The sequence below is a fragment of the Ahaetulla prasina genome, chromosome 9 (genome assembly GCF_028640845.1).
Source record: "Ahaetulla prasina isolate Xishuangbanna chromosome 9, ASM2864084v1, whole genome shotgun sequence".
Classification (NCBI taxonomy): Eukaryota; Metazoa; Chordata; class Lepidosauria; order Squamata; family Colubridae; genus Ahaetulla; species Ahaetulla prasina.
This window is the reverse complement of record NC_080547.1, coordinates 5,081,806-5,102,502: the sequence shown is the minus strand read 5'-3', so window position 1 is coordinate 5,102,502 and position 20,697 is coordinate 5,081,806. Positions and strand designations below refer to the sequence as shown.

Here is a 20,697-nt window from a genome sequence, read left to right as displayed (position 1 = left end):
TACCTGCTTGCTTGTTCAGGGCGGTTCTGGTTTTCCCTTTCAGGGCAGGTAGTCCTCCATTTACAACTGCAATCCAGCCCAAAACTTATATTGCTAAGTAAGAACTAAGATTCTAAGATAAGGGGTCAAGCTATTTTCCAAAGCACCCGAAGGCCAGACAAGGAACAATGGATGGAAACTGAACCAGGAGAGATTCAACCTGGAAATAAGGAGGAATTTTCTGATAGCGAGAACAGCGATTCAACTAACGGAACAAAAGTTCCCTTCAGAAGTTGTGGGAGCTTCATCACTGGAGGCTTTCAAGAAGAGACCGGACTGCCATCTCTCAGAAATGTGTAGGGTCTCCTGATTGGGTGGGAGGCTGGACTAGATGACCTACCAGGCACCTTCCAACTCTGTTAATTTGAATCTATCTAAAATGATCAAAGGCCTGGAGCCTAAAACATATGAAGAATAGTTACAGGAACTGGGCATGGCTAGTCTAGTGAAGAGAAGGACCAGGGGAGACATGATAGCAGTCTTCCAGTATTTGAGGGGCTGCCACAGAGCGGAAGGGGTCAAGCTATTTTCCAAGGCACCCGAAGGCCAGGCAAGAAATAATGGATGGAAACTGATCAAGGAACAAGTGAGCCTCTGTGGCTCAGACTGCTAAGACAGTCTGTTATTAACAGCAGCTGCTTGCAATTACTGCATGTTCTAGTCCCACCAGGCCCAAGGTTGACTCAGCCTTCCATCCTTTATAAGGTAGGTAAAATGAGGACCCAGATTGTTGGGGGCAATAAAAGTTGACTTTGTATATAAATATACAAATAGGATGAAGACTATTGCTAACATAGTGTAAGCCGCCCTGAGTCTTCGGAGAAGGGCGGGATATAAATGCAAATAAAAACAAAAAAAAAGGAGAGATTCAACCTGAAAATAAGGAGGAATTTCCTGACCGTGAGAACAATCAATCCATGGAACAGAAGTTGCCCTCAGAAGTTGTGGGAGCTTCATCCCTGGAAGCTTTCAAGAAAAGGCTGCACTGCCATCTGTCAGAAATGGTGCAGGGTCTCCTGCTTGGGTGGGAGGCTGGACTAGATGACCTACGACGCCCCTTCCAACTCTGTTAATCTGTTAAAGGATCTATAATTTAAATTTTTAAGTGAGAATATTCTCTTCTCCAGTGTGTAGGTTGGGCAAAAGGCAGCTGAAGGAGGCTGGAAAACAATCATTCCCTGATTCAGACTAGTTGAATCTAAAGTCAACTACATGTGGGTTTCTCTTGCAACTTTCAGTTTTTCCCTTCTTCCGAGATGGGTGGCACAATCGCCGCCTTGTTTCTTAAGTGAGTTTTGCCTTGTTTTGTGACCTTCATTTGCCACTTTTCTTAAGCCACAGTTGTTTGTGGCTTAAGAAAAGTTGGTTGTGAAGTCAACCTGGCTTCCCCCATTGACATTTCTTGTCAGAAGGTCACCAAAAATAGTCCGCGTCACTCCGGCACACTGCAACCGTCCTAAATATGAACCAGTTGTCAAGCATTCAAATGTAAATCTACCTGACCACGGGGATGCTGCAACGGTCATAAGTGCGAAAAACCCAGTCCATTTTTTCAGGGCTGTTGTAACTTTGAACTAAATGAACTGTTGTAAGCCAAGGACTACATATAGAATGGCATTCTACTGATAAAGGAGAATATTTGTAGCCCAGGGTTGAAATGAAGGGTCTTACTTGGTTTTGGAAAATGTGAAGAGTTCGTCTACTATTCCTTCATCACACTTTCATCCTACTCCTCCAGCGAGGATGACCGAAGAGAAACTGAGAGCTTCTTGGTGTTCTCTGACCTTGTGTTCTGTCCACCCTCGCCTCAGTCCGAGCAATGACTTAATTAGCTGGCACTATCAGCTCTGGCAGCAAACTAGCGAGCATCTGCCAAGTGTCTCTGTTATCTCCCTTGATGCCGATGAGTCAACAAACAGTACTTCAGCTCTAGTCAAGCAGTTGATTTGCCTGCTACGAAGAGGCATAGCAGCCTTTGCTGCTTTTATATCCTGTGGGGTGTGGCTTCATGACTCATCACTTCCTAGGCCTGCCCCCCCCCGCTTCTGTTGTTTCCGCCTCTCCTGCCTACGAAACCTAGGGTCCAGCCAGGCCTGATTGCCATCAGCCGGGTCTGGAGGCATGGCCTGGGGGGAGAAAGAGTCAGGGGACGGAGGCCTCGTTATCTCCTCCACCTGGCCTGCCTCTGGCTCCTGGAGCTGAGCCAGGGAAGCCGGTGCTCCTGAGGTAAGTCTTGATGGCCCTTCTCCCTCACTTTCCGAGTCACTTTCTGGCAGGGGGCCCAGCTCGGGGGGTGCAGACACAACACCTTGGTTGTTTCCTTGCAGACGTTTCATTACCCAAGCTAGGTAACGTCATCAGTGCTAGAGCAAACCCCATTCCTTGCCAGCCCTGCTGATGTTACCTACTTTGAGTAATAAAGCAGCCGTCTGGTGGCGCAGTGGTTAGAATGCAGTATTGCAGGTTAACTCTGCCCACTGCCAGCAGTTCGATTCTGACCGGCTCAAGGTTGACTCAGCCTTCCTTCCATCTGAGGTGGGTAAAATGAGGACCCAGATTGTTGGGAAAATAGGCTGACTGTAAACTGCTTAGAGAGGGCTGTGAGTCACTGTGAAGCAATATATAAGTCTAAATGCTATTCCTTCCTTCCTTCCTTCCTTCCTTCCTTCCTTCCTTCCTTCCTTCCTTCTTCCCTCCCTCCCTCCCTCCCTCTTAATGGTTACAATGCAGTAGTCCAAGCTAACACTGCCGACTGCCAGCAGTTCAATCCTGACCGGCTCAAGGTTGACTCAGCTTTCCATCCTTCCGAGGTCGATAAAATGAGGACCCAGATTGTTGGGGGCAATAGACTGACTCTGTAAACTGCTTAGAGGGGGCTGTAAAGCACTGTGTAACGGTATATAAGTCCTAGTGCTATTGCTATTGTCCTTCCTCCCTCCTTCCCTCCCTTCCTTCCTTCTGCCCATTGCCAGCAGTTCGATCCTAGCTCAAGGTTGACTCAGCCTTCCTTCCTTCCTTCCTTCCTTCCTTCCTTCCTTCCTTCCTTCCTTCCTCCCTCCCTCCCTCCCTCCCTCCCTCCCTCCCTCCCTTCCTTCCTTCCTTCCTTCCTTCCCTCCCTTCCTCCCTCCCTCTTAGTGGTTAGAATGCAGTATTCCAGGGTATCTTTGCTGACTGCCAGCAGTTCGATCCTGACTGGGTCAAGGTTGACTCAGACTTCCATCCTTCCGAGGTGGGTAAAATGAGGAGCCAGATTGTCGGGGGCAAGAGGCCGACTCTGTAAGCCGCTTAGAGAGGGCTGTAAAAGCAACTGTGAAGCGGTATATAAGTCTCAGTGCTACTGCTGTCTGCAAGAAAGCAAGCACAGAAAAGGAGCCCTGAGATCTTCCGTCATCTCTGCTGCAGGAGTAGGAGGGACGTATGCCAAAGGAATAGTGGATTAACCCTTCAACGTTGCCCAAAACCAAGCAAGAGGAAGCCTTCTCCTTAAGACCATCTGGATGCCTTCTGCCTCTAAGGCTGCCTTGAGGCACGACTATCTCTAGATACTCTTGCACTTATTTCCCTACCCGTAAATCATATTGAACTTGGTCTTGTTCTTCGCTGAGTGGCTTCTGCTAGAGGCGAAAGAACACGTATGTATTGGAGGAGAAGTATGCAATGAAACATTTATGTCCTGGCCAATGGGCGCGATTGAACAGGGATTCTTGACTGGAGCCTGCATTTGGAAGGAGCTGGCCGAGAGAAACAATGTTCTTTTATTTATTTTAAGCAGCATTATTTCCACTTTCGGATTTCAAGACAGGCTCGACAAAAGCGTATCCATTTTTAACGTTTGCAGCGAGGCAGAATTTTGAGATAGCGGTGCTCGTTCTCTCGACCTTCTGCTGTAGACCCGGAGATATTTTTGTTGACTGCCACAAACCTTGTTGAAGAAAAGCACTATAAATCTATATACACTGTGAGAAGGGCGTTTAATGCTCCACTATTAAAGGGGCTGAAACCCCACTTTTGGGCAAAGTTTTGGCTTCTTTCTCGATGGCAATGAAAATGAGATTCATCGCTACCGAGATCTCCCAACCTGTTGTGGCCCAGGCCCAAGTAGGTAGTAGGAAACTCAGTCAGTGAAAAAATTGACTTCCTCTTCCTTGTGGCAGCCCCTGAGATATTGGAAAGTAGAGACCATTAGCTGCTCTAAATTCAGATTATAGGTTAACAGGATTGGAAGAGACCTTGTAGGTCATCTAGTCCAGCCCCCACCTCCAAGCAGCAGACCTTACACCATTTCTGAAAAATGGCCATCCAGTCTCTTATTGGAAGCTTCCAGGGATGAAGCTCCCACAACTTCCGAAGGCAACTTCTGTTCCATGGGTTGGTTGTTCTCACTGTTAGAAAATTCCTCCTTATTTCTAGGTTGAATCTCTCCTTGTTCAGTTTCCATTCATTATTCCTTGTCTGGCCTTCGGGTGCCTTGGAAAATAGCTTGACCCCCTTCCTCTCTCTGGCAGCCCCTGAAATATTGGAAGACTGCTATCATGCCTCCCCTGGTCCTTCTCTTCACTAGACCAGCCAAGCCCAGTTCCTGCAACCGTTCATACTGTTGTTGATGGAAGAGGGGCACAGATTATCATTAATTTATAAAATGGTTCTTACTCCTCTATTCCAAAGTATATCAGAGATGATTCAGACTTCAATAGAGCTGATGTCTGGAAGGTAAAACCTTGGAAACAAGAAGGAATATAAATTTTGTAAAGAAATAAAAACGTTCTTTTGGCTGGAATCTACCTGCGCATACAACCGAACATGTTAATATGCCAATCATCTGTTGCGGAAAAAAAAATATGACATTTGAAAATGTACCCAAGACATTACAATGTAGAAAGCTGCCTTGACCTTACAGGTTGCTTATAGCTAGAAAGATGAGACAAGTTTGCATTAAAGAAAAAAATCTACTTGAAAACATGTGGTACGTCATACATACACAGAGATTGAAGCACACATGTATGTGCTTCATATGTGAGTGAGTTATAGTGTCCACCAGGTTAATGTCACTGTAATCAGCACAATGAATATATATGTATGTATGTATGTATGTATGTATGTAGGTGTTTGGTTGTTCGGGTTTTCTCCTGTGTAAAATTGGAAGTGTCTTGGCGACGTTTCGTCAAAGTCTTATTCGTCATCTTCAGGCTTCAGCTTCGTGCTTCTGGGAGCAAGAAGCTCCCAGAACTTCTTGCTCCCAGAAGCTCCCAGAAGCCTGGCTGAAGCCTGAAGATGACGGATGAGACTTGAACGTCCAAGACACTTCCAATTTTTTGGAGAAAACCGAATAAAAAACATACAAACAAAAACCTCAGAAAACATGTATGTATGTATGTATGTGTATATATATATATATATATATATATATATATATATATATATATATATATGTATGTATGTATGTATGTATGTATGTATGTATGTATGTATGTATATATAAAATATATATATATTTTTTTTCTGAGGTTTTCGCGGGTGTTTGTATGTAGGTCTTTGGTTATTCGGGTTTTCTCCCGCGTAAAGTTGGAAGTGTCTTGGCGACGTAGTCTCATGCGTTATCTTCAGGCTGGTGTTTACAGCTTCGTGCTGGCTAGAGTGCTGGCTACTTCGAAGCTGTGGAGCATGACATAGAGAGAATAACACAGTTGGAAGGGACCTTGGAGGTCTTCTAGTCCAGAGGTCTCCAACTTTGGCAACTTTAAGACTTGTGGACTTCAACTCCCAGAATTCCTCAGCCAGCTTTGCTGGGAGTTTAAGTCCACAAGTCTTAAAGTTGCCAAGGTTGGAGACCCCTGTTCTAAATCCAACTCCCTGCTCAAGCAGGAGACCCTACACCAGGGGTGTCAAACTCGATTTTATTAAGAGCCACATCAGGGTTGGGTTTGACCTCGGGGGGGCCAGGGGGGCCATGGTCAGCTCGACGCCACTCGTGTCAGGGGCGCCTGTAGCAGCCAGAGCGCTCTACCAGCGAAAACTGGTTTTCGACTGCAGTGGCTTCCTGCAACCCTCTGCCACTGAAAACGGAGCTCGGGAGGGCCGCCCACGGGCCGATCCTTTGCTGTTTCCACGGTGGCCCCACGGATCAGATCGAAGCAACCCGCCGGCCGGATCCCATCCCCGTGCCTTGAGTTTGACATCCCTGCCCTATACCAGGGGTCTCCGACCTGTCGTGTCCCACTCCTCCGCTGACGGCCGGGTCAGGGAAATCTGAATCAGGTGTGCCTCTGCAGCTCTGCCAAAGTCCTAGCAAAGTCCTCAAGGCAGGCAGGAGACCAGAAAGTGACTTCAGCAAGATATGTTCGACTTTGCCTGACTCAGAGAATGCCAGAAAGCAGATCCTTTATATAGCCATGGGGTGTGGCTCCATGACTCAGCACTTATCCAGGCCTGCCCCTCCCTTTCTTCTGACGCCGCCGCCTATCAATTCTTCTGAAGCGAGGGTCACTCCAGTCAGCAGCTGTTGGTAATAGACCTTCCTCAGGCTCACATGCTGTGGGGGAGGGGGAGGGGTCTAGTTGCTCCGTTTGCCTGGGCATGGAGCCAGAGCTGGGGGCTGGAGATACTTCCTCCTCTTCAGCCTGTCTGGGCATGGAGCCAGGGCTGGGGCCGGGAGGCATACTAGGACATACCTCAGCGTTCGGAAGCAGATAAGAAGGCCCCGGCTGCGGTGAGAGTGGGCAAGACACAACACGACCTTGGCAATCTTTAAGACTTGTGGACAAGCTGGCTGAGGAATTCTGGGAGTTGAAGTCCACAAGTCTTAAAAGTTGCCAAGGTCGGAGACCCCTGCCCTATACCATTCTGGACAAATGGCTGTGCAGTCTCTTTTTTTCAAAGCCCCCAGCGATGGCGCGCCCACAACTTCTGGAGGCAAGCCGAGCCCCTTGGCTATGGGAGCTTAAGGGGAGGTAGACTGTCATTTGCCATCCTGATCACTTTCCGATAGGATAGACGCCTCGTTATCCTCCGTTCTGATCCAGACATTTGCAATGGTTTTTATTTCCCGATCCCTGCAATTTTGCTTTTTCAGCTTAAATTCTAGAAAGATTTGCTCTGCCAGAGTTGCTCAGGCCCGCGGTATTCATAATTATCTCGCCATCTTGCTCTGGTCCTGTCAAAGAAGGAGGGAGGGGGATGCTTAATGGTGGTTGGGGCGGGGCAGGGGGGCGAAAGAGAGAGGATCTGTGTTCGCCAAGCCAAGATGGGAGCTCCTGTGCGATGCTCGGCTCCCAATTTATTTTTCGTTCTATCCCCAATATCTCTCCTGTGAAAAGGTGATTTTTAAACAAGACAGGCTGGCTTGTTTGCCAAGGGGGTCTTATCTCCTCTGCTTTCTCTTCTCTTTTTCCCACTCCAGGATTCCGTTCAAGATCGGACAGCCTAAAAAACAGATTGTGTCCAAGACAGTGAGTAAACCAGTTTTTTTTCCCCCTCCTCTCCTCTCCTCTCCTCTCCTCTCCTCTCCTCTCCTCTCCTCTCCTCTCCTCTCCTCTCCTCTCCTCTCCTCTCTCTCTCTTTTTTTTGGGGGGGGGGAAATCTTGTCTTTGATCATATGGCTGATGACTCAAGCCAAGCACACATTAACCAACCACGTTTTTTAATATGTTTATAGGCATGTGGGTGGGAGAAAAAAAAAAACATGAGTGAGCTGAAATTGCTTCTGTCTTTGACTATGGCTGCCTTGACTGAGGGGGAGTCTTAGGCTTATTTTGGTATCTTCTCGATCTCTGTCCTTGTTCCTTTCTTAGCACCCCACTCCTCCCCTGCTTGTGTGTGTGTGTGTGTAAAGGAGGGACTTTTGTCACTCTGGCATGGTTTTCCTAGGAGATGGTGAAGCAGGCTTCCTTCCTTCCTTCTTTCAGCCCTACCTTGTTTGTTCCTCTCTCTCTCTCTTTTTTTTCTTTTTCTGAGCAGATGGAGAAGGAGGCCTGCTTCATATTACTGAATATAACTGTTTCCAAAGGCAGGCTTATTAGAGGAAGCTTGAAAAATGCTTAGTGCCCGGGTGTGAATTAATTTGGATGGCAGAGCACGTTGCTTTAAAAGGCATTTTGAGACACATGCATACACCCAAGGCCGTTTCATATTCTGGAGGCAGCCTAAAGCATCAACGGAGGGATAGAATCACGATCACGTGAAGTGTTAATACCACTTTGTAAGGCCTTGGGAAGGTCACATTTGGAGTACTGCACCCAGTTTTGTTCGCCAGGCTGTAAAAAAGATGTTGAGACTCTAGAAAGAGTGCAGAGAAGAGCAACAAAGATGATTAGGGGACTGGAGGCTAAAACATATGAAGAACGGTTGCAGGAACTGGGCATGTCTAGTTTAATGAAAAGAAGGACTAGGGGAGACATGATAGCAGTCTTCCAATATCTCAGGGGTTGCCACAAAGAAGAGGGAGTCAAGCTATTCTCCAAAACACCTGAGGGTAGAACAAGAAGCAATGGGTGGAACCTAATCAAGGAGAGAAGCAACCTAGAACTAAGGAGAAATTTCCTGACAGTTAGAACAATTAGTCAATGGAATAACTTGCCTCCAGAAGCTGTGAATTCTACAACACTGGAAGTTTTTAAGAGGAGATTGGATAACCATTTGTCTGAAGTGGTGCAGGGTTTCCTGTGTAGGCAGGGGGTTGGACTAGAAGACCTCCAAGGTCTCTTCCAACTCTGTTATCCTGTTCTTAATCGTCTTACCTTGAAGCACTGGGAGAGGGCATGGGGTACCCCCCCCCCACGCACACACCCCAACTGATTGCAAACATGGACCTTCGTGTGGTGTTTGTGCAGCAAGGAAATCTGTCTGTAGAAGAGGCATGGGAAAGCTGTAGCTTTCCAAATGTTGCTCAGCTACATTAGTCATGCTGGCTGATGCTGAATGTCAGGGTTCCAAGTAACACCCCCAATGAAAGAAGACTCCAAGGCTTGAAGTTCCTCAAAGTTCCATTCGATTAGTATGTCATATTTGTTGTGACCAAGTAGGTAGTAGGAAACTCATTCAGTGAAAAAACAAAGTTTATTCGAACAGCTGAGAATTACTTCATTCCCAGCATAGTTGAACTAAATTGAAGCAGATTCCTCCCAACACAAATTCCTCAGTCCTATCACCAACCTTGGTCCAATTAGGCAAACTGCCAAAGGTCTTTCTTGGCAAATGTTCAGAAGACACCGATACAAAATAAATGCAAGAAGATGAAGCTATCAATGTTGTTTTCCGGCAAAGCCCAAACACCATTGCTGGTCTTTTAAGCCTTATGGGAAAGGCCAATCATCTCTTGGCCTTACTCCCGAATCGTCCTCTTTGCTTTAGCTGCTCTTGCCTTCTGGCAATTCTTCTCATGTGTGCACTAGGAAAAGGCTCCTCCTGTTCCTCTGCCTCACTACTGTCAGTTTCTGGAGGCTCTGGAGTCCGCACCTCACTCCCCAATGGCCCTGGCCTCACCTCAGCCTCCAATGCAGAGCCCTCATCCGGGCCTTTCCCAGCCTGACAGACTGGCCCACGCTCTTCCTCAGCCTCATCGCTGTCCGACTCCGTTGCCAGCTCCGAGGCTGCTGGTGGACCACAACAATATTGGCACATCTGGGAAAAGCCGAATCTGAAAGCTTTCAGGTTTGTGTCTTAGTTCCCCTTAGTTCTAGCCTGCAGTACAGATAGCAAGAGATTGTAGAAATTGTAGTCGAAGAAGTTTTGAGAGCATCAAGACTTGATTTAAATGTTTTAGAGTGACCTTAACACTTCCCAATGACCAAAGGATCAAAGGTAAAAGGGTCATAAGTTATACTTAATGTCATTCTGCTATACAGCAATCCCTGGTGTAAGAATGTTCAACTTACGGACAGTTCATTCTTGCAGATAGGCTACCTATTACTAAAAATGGCAATGAACATGCCTTCTTCCTCATGCCGACAAATTGCCGAAAAATTGAAATTGAAATTGCTGAAGGAAACAAATGTTTTCATGCATTGCTAAAGCCACATATTTGTTGTGGTCCGTCAGCAGCCTACGGAGCTGGCAACGGAGTCGAATAGTGATGAGGCTGAGGTGAGGCCAGGGCCATCGAGGAGTGAGGTGCAGACTCCAGAGCCTCCAGAGACTGACAGTAGTGAGGCAAAGGAACAGGAGGAGCCTGTTCCTAATGCACGCATGAGAAGAGCTGCCAGAAGGCAAGAGCAGCTCAAGCAAAAAGGACAACTCGGGAGTAAGGCCAAGAGATGATTGGCCCCTCCCATAAGGCTTAAAACAAACCAGCAATGGTGTTTCAGCTTTGCCGGAAAACAAGGTTGTAGCTGCATCTTCTGCTTAGTCTTCTGCTTCATCTTTGTTTTTGTGGCTTCTGTACGTTTGCCAGGAAGGGCCTTTGGCAGTTTGCCTAATTGGACCAAGGTTTGTGAGATAACTGAGGAATTTGTGTTTGGGAGACATTTGTTTTACTTTGAGTTGAACGGCGCTGGGAATCAACTAATTCCCAGCTGTTTGAATAAAGTTTGTTTTTCCACGGACTAAGTTTATTACTACCTACTTGGGCCTGGGTCCCAACAATATGTTTTCAACATACAGCCTGTTTTTAGCAGTTCATGAAAACTTTGTATGGCTTCAGCAGATCTTCAACTGAAGGAAGGAGAATGCCGTCCACTAATTTTAGTAATTCAGCCCATTCATAGGTGCTGGTTCCAACTTACATATTAAGTTGAGTTAAAGCCTGACATAAAACCGGAACCTGTTCTTCACCCAGGGGACGGACTGTTGCAGATTTGAGGTCCTTCCCATGGCTATCATTTGTACTTGTTTGATCTCTTTCCAGAAATGTTTCTAGTTATGAAATGATGAGTACCCTAAATCAAGGGTCTCCAACCATGGCAGGACCTGTGGATTTCAATTCCTAGAATTCCCCAGCCAGCAAATCTCAAAAGTTGCCGAACTTACACACCAGGTTTCTAGTGCATCACTGAAAGAAGTCTGCAGAAACAGAGGAAACAATTCCATATATCCATGCATCCATATCCAAAGCCCCATTTAAAATGAACCCAGCACTTGGACTCTTTGAGGCTGATTGGATACAAGTCACGACAGATTGAGAATTGAGAAGAACAGAGTTGGAAGGGACCTTGGAGGTCTTCTAGTCCAACCCCTTGCTTAGGCAGGAAGCCCTACATCATTTCAGACAAATAGTTATCCAACATTTTCTTTAAAAACTTCCAGTGTGGGAACATTCACAACTTCTGGAGGCAAGTTGTTCCACTGATTAATTGTTCTCACTGTCAGGAAATTTCTCCTTAGTTCCAGGTTGTTTCTCGCCTTGATCAGTTTCCATCCATTGCTTCTTGTTCTACTCTCAGGTGCTTTGGAGAACAGCCCGACTCCCTCTTCTTTGTGGCAGCCCCTGAGATATTGGAACACAGCTATCATGTCTCCCCTAGTCCTTCTTTTCATTAAACTAGGCATACCGAGTTCCTGCAACCATTCTTCATATGTTTTAGCCTCCAGTCCCCTAATCATCTTTGTTGCTCTTCTCTGCACTCTTTCCAGAGTCTCAACATCTTTTTTACACCGTGGCGATGTAAAAGACGATGATAGAAGACTTAGATTCCCAGTAGGTGGAACAATTTAGGTCTTAGAGGTTCCTCATCCTGTTCCCATATATGGGTACTTTCCTGACCACCAGTTGCTACCCCATTAATGAAGAGTGTTTTATTTTAGTACAGGAAGGCTGCCTGATGTCACTTTCAGTTCTGAGTTCTCTGTACCATCCCTTTAAAAATTTAAATTTCTTTGTTCTCCTCTTAAAGATCCCACTTATCCATGATTTGAAACGGGAAGAAGCACAGGGGAAAAGGCTCAATTTGCAACTGCTTTGTCCCACATACCATAAAGAAAAGAGAAGCTGGAATATTGTGTATTCCCTCTTTTTCGGACTCTAAAATACACTGACTATAAGACAGACTTAAATTTAGAAGAGGAAGACAACAACAACAACAAAAGTTTTTAGCCTCCCTTTTTTCGGGCCTTTGTTTGGCCTTTTCCAATCTTTTCGGCCTGTTTCCAGGGCTTTTCTCGGCCCATTTTTGAGGCTTTTTACAGCTGATTTTTGGGGCTTTACTTGGGCCCATTTTCAGGGCTTTTTTGTTTTGGCCCATTTTTGAGGCTTTTGGGGGCTATTTTTGAGGCTTTTTCAGAAAAAACGGGCCAAAAGAAGCACCCAAAATGGGTCAAAAAACTCCCCTCAAAAACGGCTCCAAAAAGCTTCAAAAACGGACAACCCCCCCCCAAAATGGGTCAAAAAAGCCTCAAAAACAGGCCAAAAAAGGCGTGGTGAGCAGTGATTCACTTAACAGCTGTGGCAAGCAAGGTTGTAAAATGGAACAGAACTCACCACAGATGTCTCACTTAGCAACAGAAAAGCCGAGCTCAGATGTGGTCATAAGTCAAGGACAACGAACGGAATGGGAATTGCGCAGTTAACTCCTAAAATTCACTGGCAAACAGTGCAGTGATGACCACCGAAAAATGGTGGCGAGCAAGGCCGTAAAATGGAGCAGAACTCACCCCGGATGTCTCACTTAGCAACAGGAAAAGCTGGGCTCAATTGTGGTCGTAAGTCGAGGACAACGCATGGAGTGGGAATTGTGCAGTTAACTTCTAAAATTCACTGGCAAACAGTACAGCGATGACCACTTCTTAAATATTTGGAAAAGGTTAAGAGTACACACGTATTTTGAAAGCTAAGGATCCCTCCGGCCAGGACAACTCTGTCCTTAAGGCCATGCCTTTTTGGCCGGGGGGGGGGGGGGACGAGACACCTTCTTTATACCATGTTTGTGGCCAGTGCTGGTTTCCTGCCATTTGCAGTATAAATGGCCGGCAGTGGAAAAAACTAGAGTGACATTTTTATTTCTTCTCCCTGCGCTGGGCGCCCGTCTTCCAGATGTTCTCCTTTAGATTATGTTTCAGGAAGTGGGAAGGTAAGGCATCGTTATGGCTGAGTCCACTGTTGATCTCAGAGGGAAGTGGTTTGATGGAGATGCTCACCCACTCGCAAGGCGAGATCACAAACATACACACGCAGAGGGGAGCCTGAGTAGAAATTAACAACGGGCTATTTCCAGAGTCAGCTCCAACTTCCAACTATGGAGAGGCAGGCGCAAGGGGTTTGGCTTAAAAGGGGTGGTTTTTTTTGTCTTCTTCTCCCCCATCCCCCCCCCAAAGGCAGGCAAGAAAAAAAAAAGAGAGAAAGAAAATCTCATGCCAAGAGTGGCTTAGTAGCACTTTTAGGAGACGATCAGATGCAGCTGAAAAAGACATTAGTTATGTCTTTAATGAGCCTCCTCAATTCCAGTCTTTCAAAGGAAGTCATTGTGTCAATTGTATTGAATCGTTCCCAGTCGAGAGTCCCAAAGGTGTTTTTTTCTGGAGGCAGCTGGAACTTCCTTGGTTTTTCTTTTGGAGACGTTTCGCTTCTCACCCCAGAAGCTTCTTCAGCTCTGACAAGATGGTGGGGAACGGAAGGAGTGATATTCCTTGCAGACAGCTGGTCCTTTGCATCCTTTTAGAGCAGTGGTTCTCAACCTTTATAGTGCTGCGACCCCTTTAATACAATTCCCCACGATGTGGCGACCCCCAACCGTAAAATTATTTTCGTTTTGAATTGATTGCGCCTGATTGCTAGCGATCTGAACTGCTTGCGATTGCTTGAGGACGGAGGCATTAAAGCGGAGACTCCTCCCCTATTAAGTTTATCGCGCCTGAAGCCAGATTAGGCTAGCGATTGGGAGTGATTGCAGCTGGCTTGAGAGGGAGACATCAGAGCAAAGATTTCTCTCTTTTTTAATTCATCGCGCCTGAAGCTGAATTCGGCTAGCGATTTGAAGAGCCCGCAGCTGGCTTGTGGAGTCAACCATTGGAGCGCGATTCTTCAACTCGCAAGTATACTTCCCATATTTCCGATGGTCTTAAGCGACCCCTGGCAAATCGTCATTCGACCCCCAACGGGGTCCCGACCCACAGGTTGAGAACCGCTGTTTTAGAGGGTCGTTGAGGCCACTTGGAGGTTTACCTGTGTCCTCAGGGTCACCTGAGTGGTGCAAATGGTTCCTGCAGTCTGTCATTTTTTTTCCCTCTGGACATCCATTCCTACTCCCACACCATTCAAAGGGTCTTCATCCCAAATTGTACGGCTAAAAGTCTGTAGAGATTCTCAGTCATCCAAGTCATGGTTGCCCCAAGGTTGACCCAGCTGGGGAATTCTGGGAGTTGAAGTCCACAAGTCTTAAAGTTGCCAAGGTCGGACACCCCTGCTCTAGCCTTCCAGCCATGAGTAGGTGCAGTAACAAATGCGTTTATTAGCAAAGATGTGGATATGGAGAGATAAAAGTCACTGTATTCATTCCTTCCTTGGAACAAATACACACGGTCACTATTTAGATAATAGCGCTATTGGGAATAAACATAAGGGCAGAAACCAATGTGCAACCTTTGTACCGATGCGCAAAACAAGATTTTCTGAACCATTATGAAAGAAGTTGCAAAATTCAGGGATTGGGGGAAATCGCAGGAAAGTCACAAAATTAAACCAGCAGTTTCAGCCATGGAACCAGCAGCTTGGGAGCTTTGTCTTTGCCAGGAGACAAATCTGTAAATATTTTCAGAAGTGTGATAGATTATACAGTGACTTTCAGCTGGATCGATTTGCTCAAATGCATCCAGGTTACAATCCAGTTTAACCACTTTTAATTAAAAATAGCTTTGCCTCCCATACATATTTCTGTATAATACTTTACATTTGTAATCCGTGCATTGCCCAAGGTTGGTAACTGAGTTGACCAGAATTATAAACCTAAGCTATAAACGACGATGAACCTGCTTTTTCAAATACGAGCGACAGGTTTCCCCCTATCGTGCTATTACACCGAGGCAGACAAGTCACTTCAGTGGCTGCGGAAAGACCAGGCGAATTCAACCACCACGGTGTGGCAAAGGGAAGGAGTTCAAAGCTGCTCCAAACATCAGCACTCTATTTGTGGAAGAGAAAAAAAAACAAACAACTCCGTGTCGGTGCAAGTAATCCAATGCCACGCGTTTCTTTTGTTTGCCTGGGTCAGTTTCCTGCATTTTTACAGGAGTGGGAGTCAGGAACCTCCTGTGCGGACATGCCTTGAGTAGGTGCTGGAATAAGATAATGCGTCTATTTTGAGCAGCACTGCAGATGTAGCGGGACCGAAAGGCATCTCTATCTCATTTACCCTGGGTTGACGTCAGGTGCTGCCACAGCGACTGACTTATCGGAAGTGGCGGGTGCTTAAAAAAAGACGCGTTTCATTCCTCCATCCAATGCTTAGAGAGACCCTGGAGCCTCTTTTGTTTTTCCAAAGGTACAAGTACAGATTATTATGGCTTGGGGCCCGGGTACTTACGGGACCGCCTGCTGTTACCTCATGCCTCCCACCGACCCGTACGCTCACACAGAGAGGGACTTCTCAGGGTGCCGTCCGCCAAACAATGTCGGCTGGCGGCCCCCAGAGGAAGATCCTTCTCTGTGGGGGCTCCTACTCTTTGGAATGAACTTCCCCCTGGTTTACGCCAAATACCTGACCTTCGGACCTTTCGCCGCGAACTGAAAACATATTTGTTTGTTCGCGCGGGGCTTTCTTAAATTGTCTAGATTTCGAATTTTAAATTTTATTTAAGTCTTAAACTGGGGTTTTTAGATTTTTAACCATTTTAATTTTCGGCCAAATTGTATAATAAGTTTTTTAATTTACTTTTAATTGTACATTGTTTCTTTTTTACCTTGGCTGTACACCGCCCTGAGTCCTTCGGGAGAAGGGCGGTCTATAAATCTAATAAAATAATAATAATAATAATAATAATAATAATAATTATTATTATTATTATTATTATTATTATTATTATTATTATTATTATTATTATTATTATTATTATTATTATTATTATTATTTGCGACACCTGGCTGAAAAGCAGTGTGAGAGGGACCTTGGAGTCCTAGTGGATGATCACTTAAACACGAGCCAGCTGTGTTCATACATTCCTTGGTTGTATATACCAGACGTCAGCAACCTGCAGCTCTGGAGCCGCCTGTGGCTCTTTCACCCCTCCGCTGCGGCTCCCCGGCACTCAAAATATGCATCACAACTGCCAATATGCGACACCCGCCGGCACGCGATTTATCGAGGTTTTCAACCCGCGGTAGGCCAACCATGGATAAATCCAAGAAAAGAAAAGTTTCAGAAGAAAACAGAACGTTTAATTCAACCACATATGCTAGTTTTTGTTTTTTTTTTATTCAAAAAGTTTTACAGAAAATTTCCCCCCCCTTTCCCCCCACCTCCTCTCCCCCCTCCCTTCACAACCCCCCTCCCCCCCCCGACTTCCCGGAACGAGCACAAGGTATAGTTAAAATAAAACAAACATATGCTAAAAATTTTCGTCCCAACTTAATTATACCCCTACAATCATCAATTCCTAACTTCCCCAAAACAATCAAAATAATACATCATAATCATTCAAAACAGTCTGATAACTCTTAGTCTGATATCTACGTTGAATATAGTCAATCCATTTTTTCCATTCCTTTAAGTATCTTTCTTGCGTATTGTCTTTCAAAAAGGCTGATATCTTTGCCATCTCAGCCAAATTGGCAACTTTCAATATCCATTCTTCTATTGTAGGTACTTCTTTTTTCTTCCAGTATTGTCCTATTAGTAATCTTGCTGCTGTTATTAGATTTAAAATCAATTTAGTCTCAATTACTGTACAGTCCGTAATAATTCCCAACAAAAAAAATTGCGGCAGGAACTTTATCTTCTTTTTCAAAACATTTTGTAAAATCCACCAAATTTTTATCCAAAAGGCCTTTATATCCTTACAAGTCCACCAAATATGAAAATATGTAGCATCATCACAATTACATCTCCAACATTTTGCTTGCATATCTGGGTACATACACGATAATTTCTTAGGATCTAAGTGCCATCTATAAAACATTTTATAAAAATTTTCCCCTCAGATTCTGTGCCTGCGTGAATTTAACATTTCTAACCCAAATTTTTTCCCAAGTTTGGGTCCTGAAAATTTTGTGCCCACTTTATCATACACTCCTTTACCAAGTCCCTTTCAGAATCTGTTTCAAGTAACAAACATATGCTAGTTTTGTGGCCGCTCAAGAAATAGTCAGGCGCGGGAAGGGTTTTTGTGGCTCCCGGTGTTTTCTTTTCTGTGGGAAACAGGTCCAAATGGCTCTTTTGAGTGTTTAAGGTTGCAGACCCCTGGTATAAACAGAGGCATGGAATCAAAATCACGTGAAGGATTAGTACCGCTTTATAAATCCTTAGTGAGGCCACACCTGGAATACTGCTTCCAGTTTTGGTCACCACATTACAAAAAAAAAAGTTGTGACTTTGGGGGTAGGGGAAAGTGCAAAAGAAGAACAACTAAGATAATTAAGGGCCTGGAGACAAAAACTTATGAAGAACTGTAGTAATCAGGATCCAGGCATTTGCAAGATGCAAAGATATCTTTCTGCCTGTGCAGCGTTTATTTCTTTTATATAGTTTTTACAAGCTGTTTATATATAGTAGCTTACCCTTCCAGAGTTGGTAAGGGGTGTGGTTTTCTACTATTCTAGTTTGTCTTCTGCACTGAAGTTTCAGCATTCCAAGTATTAAGTGATCGATACCATGTTTAAAAGGTATTTATAATACCTTTTTTTAAAATTTTATTTTACATTTATATCCCGCCCTTCTCCGAAGACTCAGGGCGGCTTACAGTGTATAAGGCAATAGTCTCATTCTATTTGTATATTTTTTTACAAAGTCAACTTATTGCCCCCCCCAACAATCTGGGTCCTCATTTTACCTACCTTATAAAGGATGGAAGGCTGAGTCAACCTCGGGCCGGGCTTGAACCTGCAGTAATTGCAGGCTACTATGTTCTAATAACAGGCTTCTTACCAGCCTGAGCTATTACGGACCTGGCACATCCACAGTTAAAAATGCTGATTCAATGAATCGATATGCATGAGACTGTTGCCTTTAGGGTTGAGTACCTTAACAATTAGATACATTAAAACTTGGGAATTGTTTACTCTTAATCCCTGTTTTTGAAGATGGCAACAATTTCAAAATGTCCTAGAATTTCCAATACCCTCATTCAGTTCTCTAGAATCTAGGTGTGGGGTTCGGTGTGTTCTTTATGACTCAGAGATTCCAGATTATTACGATTATTGGTTTTTTTTTGAGAAGCCTGTAGTAAATTGGAAATGTTGGCCTCACCCCTCCATGCAACAGAAATACTGTTAGGATAGAAATAGAATAGAACAAACAACAGAGTTGGAAGGGACCTTGGAGGTCTTCTAGTCCAACCCCCTGCCCGGGCAGGAAACCCTACACCACTTCAGACAAATGGTTATCCAACATCTTCTTAAACATTTCCAGTATTGGAGCATTTACAACTTCTGGAGGCAAGTTGTTCCACTGATTAATTGTTCCAACTGTCAGGAAATTTCTCCTTAGTTCTAAGTTGCTTCTCTCCTTGATTAGTTTCCACCCATTGGTTCTTGTCCTGCCCTCAGGTGCTTTGGAGAATAGCTTGACTCCCTCTTCTTTGTGGCAACCCCTGAGATATTGGAAGACTGCTATCATGTCTCCCCTGGTCCTTCTTTTCATTCAACTAGACATACCCAGTTCCTGCAATCATTCTTCATATGTTTTAGCCTCCAGTCCTCTAAATCAAGTGACAAATATTAGTGTGCGATTTCCCCATGCATTGTTTAGTTATTTGTAAATAATACATTTAATACCAAGCCTGCGTAAAATCCTGGCAGCAATATTGGTGTCTTAGATATATTTTTCTTTTATATCACTTGTTCTCTCCACCTCGGTACTGTTCCTTCTGATTGCCAGCCGAGCTGCTCCAAATCCAGACATTCAATTTTTTCTTGGTCCTGTTACTGGCAGTTTCTTTTTAGCTCAAATGCTGGGAACTGAACCTTGGTGTTTGCTGCCCCCAAAATATGCGCTCCTGCCATGAAGCCATGTATTTATTTCACTATATTTATATCCTGTGCCTTCAACAGCGCAGTGTTCCAGAGGCAGCCTACAATTAAAATGATTTTTAAAAAAACACACACACACAAAACTAAACAAAACAGCAATAAAAATCCAGGAGATGAAAATGTTCCTGGGGAAAAGGGTGGGATATAGTTCCTTTAGGTATCCTTAATTGCGGTGGGCAGAAGCGGTTGGAATCGAAAATGGACAGAGAGCCAAAATCGCGTGGAATTTCTGAGAAGTGCGGTTCCCTTCCTAGGTCAGTAATACAAGACGATGCAAAAGGCTTTTCTTTAGAGGAAGCAAAGTGTGCATTGATACTAGCTCTGGAGCTTCTAGATCAGTGTTTCCCAACCTTGTAACTTTAAGCAGCCTGGGCTTCCAACTTACTTACTTCCTTTTTTTAACAATTTTTTTTTTAAATTTTATTTTGATTCAAACATCATCTTCCATTAAACAAAGTGTCATCTGGGTACAAGTATTTTGTGCAAATACTTTATACAATAACAGTTACAATTTACAGTTATGTTTATTATTATTTTAATCTATCCTTAACTTAATAGTAATATTAAGGTGAGGTAAAGGTTATCCTTGCACATACGTGCTAGTCGTTGCCGACTCTAGGGGGCGGTGCTCATCTCTGTTTCCAAGCCGAAGAGCCAGCGCTGTCCGAAGACGTCTCTGTGGTCATGTGGCTGGCATGACTCAACGCCAAAGGCGCACGGAACGCTGTTACCTTCCCACCAAAGGTGGTCCCTATTTTTCTACTTGCATTTTTTACGTGCTTTCGAAACTGCTAGGTTGGCAGAAGCTGGGACAAGTAACAGGAGCTCACCCCGTTACACGGCAGCACTAGGGATTCGAACTGCCAAGCTGCCGACCTTTCGATCGACAAGCTCAACGTCCTAGCCCCTGAGCCACTGCGTCCCTCTAATATTAATATACACCATAATATTAACATACACCATAATATTAATATACACCATACCTAATACTATAACAGTCCTCTTCTTAATTTATTTAACTTTATTAGGATAGGATAGGATAGGATAGGATAGGATAGGATAGGATAGGATAGGATAGGATAGGATAGGATAGGATAGGATAGGATAGGACAGGATAGAATAGAATAGAATAGAATAGAATAGAATAGAATAGAATTTTTTATTGGCCAAGTGTGATTGGACACAAAAGTAGAATAGAATAGAATAGAATTTTATTGGCCAAGTGTGATTGGATACACAAGGAATTTGTCTTGGTGCATATGCTCTCAGTGTACATAAAAGAAAAGATACGTTCATTAAGGTACAACATTTACAACACAATTGATGATCAATATATCAATATAAATCATAAGGATTGCCAGCAACAAGTTATAGTCATACAGTCATAAGTGGAAAGAGATTGGTGATGGGAACTATGAAACGATTAATAGTAGTGCAGATTCAGTAAATAGTCTGACAGTGTTGAGGGAATTATTTGTTTAGCAGAGTGATGGCCTTTGGGAAAAAAATGTCCTTGTGTCTAGTTGTTCTGATGTGCAGTGCTCTATAGCGTCGTT

General features: G+C 44.5%; 1 protein-coding gene across 2 annotated transcripts in view; it reads left to right on the top strand.

Annotated features, from left to right (window-relative positions):
- The window catches only part of BIN3 (bridging integrator 3), a 156,009-nt gene that overhangs the window by 48,234 nt on the left and 87,078 nt on the right, over positions 1 to 20,697 (top strand). For both annotated transcript variants that reach the window (XM_058194773.1, XM_058194774.1), the window contains exon 2: positions 7,436 to 7,484. In XM_058194773.1, the coding sequence (XP_058050756.1) occupies positions 7,436 to 7,484 (49 nt within the window). The remainder of the gene's footprint in view (positions 1 to 7,435; positions 7,485 to 20,697) is intronic.